At 43.0% G+C, this 8,220-nt stretch overlaps 1 protein-coding gene across 1 annotated transcript; it reads left to right on the top strand.

The window, feature by feature from the left end:
- Nucleotides 1-3,059: 3,059 nt before the first annotated feature.
- On the top strand, nucleotides 3,060-3,422 carry HRG_10499 (uncharacterized protein; the record flags this gene model as incomplete). Its single annotated transcript, XM_044868970.1, has 1 exon — nucleotides 3,060-3,422. The coding sequence occupies one exon, from the start codon at nucleotides 3,060-3,062 to the stop codon at nucleotides 3,420-3,422; it is 363 nt and encodes a 120-aa protein (XP_044715712.1).
- Nucleotides 3,423-8,220: the final 4,798 nt, after the last annotated feature.

Raw genomic sequence — 8,220 nt, 5'->3', positions numbered from 1 at the left:
CTAGAAAGCGTTTCTATATTTAAAGATAGTATAGGAATATCTATATAAGGCTAATAAGGCGATTAAGCTCTATTACCGACCACCTAACGATATATAGACTGCCCCTCTTATTAAAGAGCTTAATTAAGGCGGCTATTAAGCCTAAATTACTAAGCTTCTCGCGGCGTAAGAGAGCCCTAGCGTTATATATATCCTTCCTTATATAGAGCGTATTAGGGTGTTTTTCTCTAATAATACTATATATATCGCGCGCCGCGCCCTTATCCCGACCCGCCGGCTTATTACTTTAACTATTACCTTTATAGAAGTAGTTAGCCTCCGATAAATAAGATAGGCTAAGAGACTTATACTATAGTTATAGTTATATTAGCTATACTAAGGATTAGTAAATGCCTATAAAGTCTATATATAGTCGTTCTATTCTAGGGCTACCGTAATAACTTTCTACTTATAGCTATACTTACGGGAGCGTTTTTAGCAAAGACCCGAGCCCTTAGATAGGCGAGGCTTACTATACCGGTCGCACTAAAACATATATCTTATCTTTTATATACGACTACCCGAGCCGTTGCGTCTAATAACGCTAAATCCGTTTTCCTTTACGAACTCGTTTACTTAGCGTTAAAGTTTTTTAATCGATAAAGCTATAGTGCCGGGGATTAGCGGGTTAGGGATAGGCATAGTTATACCTTAGTTGCTAGACCCTATATTAGAGAAACCGCTCTATTCTTTATATTCTTCTTAGTCTCGGCTTAGCGATAGTAACGGTGCCGGTAGTAAAGGTAACGGCGATAAGACTAGGATATCTAAAGTAACCCGCTATAGACTAGATATTTAGTAATATTTAGCTAACTTAAGAGCTAGTAGAGTATCGAACTCTACTTACCGCCGGGCGAAGTCTAGGGCAGACTAAAAGCGGGTTATAGTTCCTATAGAGCCGTTTCTATCCTCTAACCTTAATTGCTCTCGTAGGCGCTATCTCTTAAGCTTATCTAGGCCTAGAATCGCTAAGGTAAATAATCGCTAAGTGCTATAGCCGCGGAAGCAGCTATCTAAGAAGATTCTTAACTATCGTAATTCCTAATAGGGTTCGTTGATACCGCGGTTACTATATAGTCTTAGGAGACTGCTAAAGAAGTTCTCTAGCTATATTATAAAACGGTTATATAGAGCGTTATTATTACTATTACCGTAGTAAAGCTCCGGATTAAATAGAGGCCGGGACGCTTATTTATACTGCCTCTATAAATAGTAGCCGAAAGGGCTAGTTTCGCTGCTTTTAAAGCCGCTTAAATAGACTAGGGTCTCCTATACTTTTATAGTAGGGTAATTAACGCTTTAATTATTTGCAGAAGACTAAAAGGCTTCTCTATATATAAATAGCTATATCGACGAAAGATAGTTATAGAAGGTTAGCATATATATATCGCGAAGATAGTATGGCTAAAGAATAGTGTGTTTTAACGTATTGTTCGCCGTGCTCTAGTATAAACAAAAGATTCTTTATTTATATTGCAGGACGGATAGGTTGCTTATCACGATTATCATGCCTCCACGACGCAGACCAGCCGGTAAGCACTGCAATATCATCACAATCGTTGGTGGTGCGAGCTTGCGAGTGACAATAAAGTGGGGCGTGGCACGGGTAATGTAAATTCAGCCTACGGCTGAATCAATCAGGATGGAGCCGGTCCTGTGGGGAAAGCTGCCAAGGAAAATATCATGCTTCAGCAGCCCAATGCCTCGAGTTTCTTGGCAGACGCGGCAGCACCTGCCATTCCATTCGAGGTGCTGCATTTTGCCTTTTTATACGAGGTGTTGTGATGAATCAAGCTCTATTTTTAGCAACTCATGTTCCCCATTGTCAATACCCCGTCAGGTGCTATCGCTATAGCTTGCCTTAAACGAATTAGAGCATGATTCGAAGTGGGCGCCCATCCTCTCATGCCGTCGTGATGACGCAGTCGGCGCCCACACACTAACAAGGGGTGTCGAAGGCGGCAGAACCCAGGCTAAGAGGCTTACCGACTGCGATATAGAACCAGGGTTACAGCCTCTCCCACTCGCGGCTCCGAGCTGAACAAAACAAATACCGGACGTGCCTGGACAATGGTCCTCGACAGCATGCGTTTGTACAGTACTGTACATATGTTTTCCTGTTTCCCGTAGCTAGACTCGATACCTATCGATAGCCTGGGCTAAAGCCCCCCTAACAGTCAGGGGCTAGGCGATTTAATCACCCCCAAGACCTCCATGCGCACCAATATGGCTGTGGGTCGCCTTGTATACATAAAGGTATCCGTACTCGTACGAGAATAGAGTTTATGCCAAAGTTAAAGCTATACGAGAATAATTCGACAGCAGGGTGGTCAACGATACATATCGACGGGGTTTTTCGATACGGGGGTATATCGTATCTGTTGGCAGGGCTCGAGCATGAGACAAACTGGGAACGTCGTTTAACCGGTGTGTCGTATTATGCTATGAGGATTGTCTATCGAAAAGGGGGAGGAGGCCACGAAGCTAGCTTTATGGCCTCAGCCGTACACGTGACTGTGTACGTAAGCTAGCTAGATAAGTACAATAGACTAGTTAATACCATTCCCATAGTATCGATATTAAAAAGTATATAAAGGTACTTTTCTATACCCTTAGTATAAATATTTAGGGGCTTAACCACTAAAAAGTTAGGCTAGTCAGCTACTTAATCCTAATACACCGCACTACGCTAAGACTACGGAAATAGGTCTTTCTATGCTTTTAATATCGATACGATGTACCTCCGTATCGAAAACCCCTATCGATACGTATCGTTGACCACCCTGTTCGACAGTAGTATATATATATTACGCAATATTAATCGAATCGTTACGAGGTATAATAGCGCATAAACTACATTTAATGCCTCGACGAGGGCATTCCAATCAACTTATCGCAATATATATACGTATCTGCCTGCCTATATAAGTTTTTAAGATCCTGCCCTCTCGACTACTCAACATCACTCAAGCCGCATACTTAACTTAGTTCGATTTTTAGCTTAATTCCTATTTCTAAATATGAAGACTCCCTGCCTTTTGGTCGCGGCCCTTGCCGGCCTTGTGCCCTTCGTTAACGGCCAGAGGCCCGAAGAGAGGGGAACCAACTGCTTCAATGGCCGTTGGGACACCCCCCAGAAATTGACCGACGAACACTACCGCTCCGTCCTCAAGAATATCGACGACGCGGGCGAAGAGGAACTAAAGATGAACAATAACGCTGAGTGGACTTTGAACTGGTTCGGATCGGAGCCGGCAGTTCGAGCGACCTTGTTTGGCAACCCGACCAAGGTTGTCAAATACAAGCAGGTGGCCGACGCTGTTCGAGGAATCCAGCGCAGATGCGGGAGTGATGGCGGTAAGTTTCCAATCGGGCCTCGCTAAGCACGTCGTTTATCTAACTTTCTTATATATAGGACGAGAGGACATTAATCTTTCGGGCGGTGAGGCTATTACCATTAAACTTACTAGACATTAAACATAATATAGCTACTATCCGTAGTAGTCTTAAACATAATCTGGGCTTTATGTCCCCGATTTCGCACCTCTAATTCGTCCGCTTCTTTCCGCTTCTCTTTAGACCTAAAAGTCGCCTCTTTCGCCTTGCCCTCCTAGCTCGAACTACCCTCTGGCCTTGTGGCTGCCTCTTTTCGTTTTAGCTCTTCAACATCAACCGTCTAATAGCCTCGTGCCCAATACGCCCATTTTGCCTATATCTCTCCCCCCTTATTTGCCGTTTTCCGCGCCTGGCATCCTTCTCTTGCCTGTAAAAGGCTTATTAACGAAGTCATCGCCACAAGCACCGTAACATCGAACCTCCGTATTCCTAACCGCTAAAAGAGACATCCTCCTAACCGAGAATGCACACGTATACGGAATAGAGATAAAAGGGGCAGCGCTTCGACGTCGGAGGGCGGCAGCATGTTCGCGGAGATGCGTCAAGGAAGCATAAACGGAGCGCCGAGATGCAGAAATAGCACGCGCGGCGGCAGACACGAAAGACCAACATACGGGGGCAGATCGGGGGCGGGGCAGCCGATATAAAAGGAGCTCGGAGGATCCCACCTCATCTTAGCTAAATCAGGCTCTAGTTACTCGTGCTACGCCCTACTTTTCTAGATGAGTATTGCTATTTACACAATAGCATATTGCTGTTTGCACACTCGACCTATTTTTAAGATACGTACTAAAGCCAGCCCGCCCCGCCCATTTGTACCGCGCGCGCCTGGCAAGTACCCGTACCGCCTAAATGCCCGCACCCGCGCCTGCGCCCGCCCGCACACACAACCTACACGCACACAACCCACACACATATACCAAATTTGAAGCTATCACCAGCGCTGCGATGCCCGGCAAGAGATGCGACAAAGGCGTCAGTTCCTTAGGCAGACTTAGCTCGGGGATCTTAGTGTGAAAATCACCTACGAAGCAGTTAACCTACTTGCTATATAATATAGGCTTGCCCTCGCCGCGATGCCTTTACTAACGCGGAGCTATAGCTATTGCGGCCTTGTTTAAAAAGCATAATGTTCTCTCGCGATGGTGGCTTAAGAAGCCGTTAGTAAAGACCCCCCCCCTTTTTAGGTAAATTTAATACTAATTACTACTATTAGGACCTCGAGGAGCTATTGCTACGAATCCGCGACCCCGACGTTGTTACTATTACACGCGGCCGGCCCCGTAATAATAAGCTACCTATACCAAGCTCCCTCACAGCGAGGGTATCACAGACAGCATCACAGACGGCATCACAGACGGCATCATAGTCACAGCCGGCTATAAGGGCATCCCAGCTACCTAATTCGAGTTAGGCTAGCTCAAGGCGGCTCAACGCAAGCGTTCGAAGGCGCCGGGGGCGCGACGAGATTGATGAACTTAGCTATAGCCCGCGGTCTCTCGCAGCGTCACAACAAGGATCATCAGCTCGAGGAAATACAAGGGGAAGGGGATCAAGAGGACGCGGCAGGAGGGGCGCGCCGCCGGCTTCGTTAGGGCAGCCGGCTTCGTCAGGGCAGCCGGCTTCGTCAGGCGTTAGAGGGATCGTTGAGTGGGATGCAGGCAACGACGACGCCGCCGCCACAGCCGTAAGGGCCAGGAGCCGGGTTAATTGACGGGCCGATTATTGCAACTTCGAGCTCAAGGCCCGGAAATGCGTTATTTGAGCGAATTAAGAGGCATGCATTATGTGGCCTTTATTGCCTCTTATGTGTGTGCGGGTTGTGTGTGTGCGCGGGCGGGCGCAGGCGCGGGTGCGGGCATTTAGGCGGTGCTTGCCAGGCGCGCGCGGTATAAGGGCGGGCGGGCTGGCTTTAGTACGTATCTTAAAAATGGGTCGAGTGTGTAAATAGCAATATGCTATTGTGTAAATAGCAATACTCTTCTAGATTCCGGCTCACCTTTAGTTTAGTTTAGTTTAGTATATTTTCCCTCTAGTAACTTTTAGTCGCTTAGGTCTCTATAGGGGAGCATAGGACGTGCTAAGCTAATAGGTGTCTATATACTATATATTATAAACTTTACCTACTATCTAGTATTTTATCGGCTTAATAGCGCTTATAATAAACCTATTACCCGTTAGCGGGACGTCTAAGTACTAAGAGAAAGCTATCCTATAGTTAGATTAGCTAATTTACTTCTAGGGCCTTATAGCCCTTAATAACCTCGGCGATCGTATAGTCGCGAGACCTTAACGCCGCCCGAGATCGGAGTAGGTAATAGAAAGAATTAAGAGGAAAAGGTAGGGTAAGAGAGGAGAATAATAACCTTTTAGTAGCGTAGGTAGATCCCTCTAAAAAAGGAGCTTGCTTTTACTAGCCTAACGAATTTATTAAAGTCCTTACTAATTACGCGGTTAATAGCTATAGCTAGCTAAGGTATAAGCCGTATATAATACCTTAGCGTAACCTTTCTATAGTAAAAGATATATACTAGCTCTTTTCGTTGTCTATATAAGTACGTTAGTCGCGTATCGTTATAACTAAACCTTTCGTAGTAGTTAGTAAAATCCCTATAGTAGGTTCTTACTATAAGTAAGTTATAAAGTAAGGGCTAAGAGAGCGCTAATTTTAATAGATAGCTAGTTTTAGCTTTAAGCCTTAGGTCTCTATATCGCTCCGGTATAAAGGCTTCCTACTAGGCCTTAAAAGCCTCTTTTAGCTACTATTAAGCAATCTTTTATAGGTACGCTAAAGTTAGGACGTTATTAGTAGGTTCTAGTAGTAATACTCCTACCTTTACTAGAGTATTAGCCTCCTCGTTACCTAGGATATTAGTATAGCTAGGGATCTAATAGACCTCTATAGCTTTATATTTTTACGCTAAAGATTAAAACTTAAGGAAGACCTCTTATAAGGAGTCGCTTAGCGTATATAAGAGTCTTTAACTATTATAGGTTATAGGCTTAAGCTACGGCCTAAGCTATATAGTTACGTATAAAGGGCCGGATCCTATATATATATATATAGGCTAGCCGCGTATAAGAGAGCTCTATATAGCTTATTAATATTATCTTATAGATAGCACCTATACGTACGCCTTTACTTACTCTATAATAGTATAAGCTATTAATTAATAGATCTAATAGATATCTCTTAGGAGAGGGCGCCTCCTCCTTAAGGAAGTACTCCGCCCCTCCTTAGATAGATAGGAAGTATTATAGCTATCCTAGAAGCGATTAAAAGCGCGATAGCTAGCGAGAAGGACGAGGTTCTCGCTATACTAAGGGAGCCGTCTACGAGACTAGCTTTAACCCTTATAACCTCCGTAACGCCGGTTATAGCGGTAATACTACCGACGTAGAAGCCGCTCCCTTAGCCGACTTAGGACGGTAAGCTAAAGTCCTTTTACTTCTACCTTAGCTAGCTATAGATAAAGTTTATAACCGATAAGAAATAGGGCCTAAATAGCTATTATAATATAGTATAGTATTCGCTCTTTTATATACTACTAAAGCCTTAGATATAGCGGATCTCTAGATTCTAAGATAAGGGCGGCCCTAGGAGTAGACGTAACTTATAAGACTTCTTTTAATACCTTATATATACGTTCGGCAACGTATAGGAGTAGGAGAAGGTATAAGATTAGCTATAGACCCTTAAGTAAAGAGATAGATAAACCTTTAGCGAATTCCTTTTTAATTTTAAAGAGACGCTCTTATAGGTAGTAGGGACTATAATATAGGAAGATAGCGTAAAGCTTATATAGCTATAGAATTTAATTACGCTAGCTCTATAAGAGCTACTTATCCCTATAATTATACTTACTAACTATAGCGAGTATATAAGCTAATTAATAAAGGTAGTATAAGGCTATAAGTAAACGCTATGTTTTTAAAAGCTTTATAAGTATATACCGTATAATAAGGATAGGATTACCGCCCCTTTATAAAATAAATAACTAGCTATTAATATAGATAGGGATACCTTAATATCGGCTACTTATATAGACCGGGCTAGACGCGGTAAGAAGACGCCGTCGACTACCCCCTATACTGCCCTATACTTTAAGTAGCGGGCGAAGTAAGTAACGAGTAAGGAAATCGGAAAGAAAAAGGCTAACGGCCGCTGCCTATATTACGGCGTATCTATATACTTTATATTAAAATACCCTTTCCTTTTAGCTAAGCAGCCTATAGCGGTTTAAGTAGTAAAGATAAAACCGCTTCTTACCTTAGATAATAAAGAGGACTCCGCCCCCCTAGGCCTAAAGGAAAAAGAGTAGCTCTAGAGTAAAGATAGGCTCTAGAGCCCTAATTACTAGCACTAGTAAAGGAGAAAGAGGAATTATCCGCCTATATAAAAGAAGAGCCTACTTTAATATAGGTTATAATTAATAACTCCTTACTTATTACCGCCCTTATAGATAAGGGCTATTAATACTACGCTATAGTTAATAAGGCGCTTATATAAGAGATATAAGTACTAGTAGAAACGATCGCCCTAAGGCGAGTAAAGGGCGCCTTAAGTATAATAGAGGGTATAGTAATTAAGCGTATTATATAGCTAGCTATAAAAGTTAATAGTTACTATAAGCTTATTATAGCCTATATAATCCCTTAACTAAAGTTTCCCTTAATCCTTAGGAAACCTTAGTTATTATATATAGAGTTATACTTAGTTTATATAAGAAGGTATAAGCAATAAGCGTAGAATCGGGTAATTAATAACGTAAGCGGAAGGATCGG

This window comes from Hirsutella rhossiliensis, assembly GCF_020360975.1.
Source record: "Hirsutella rhossiliensis strain HR02 chromosome Unknown scaffold00016, whole genome shotgun sequence".
NCBI classification, from domain to species: domain Eukaryota; kingdom Fungi; phylum Ascomycota; class Sordariomycetes; order Hypocreales; family Ophiocordycipitaceae; genus Hirsutella; species Hirsutella rhossiliensis.
The sequence above is the reverse complement of the archived record's forward strand: the minus strand, read 5'-3'. Positions and strand labels throughout refer to the sequence as shown.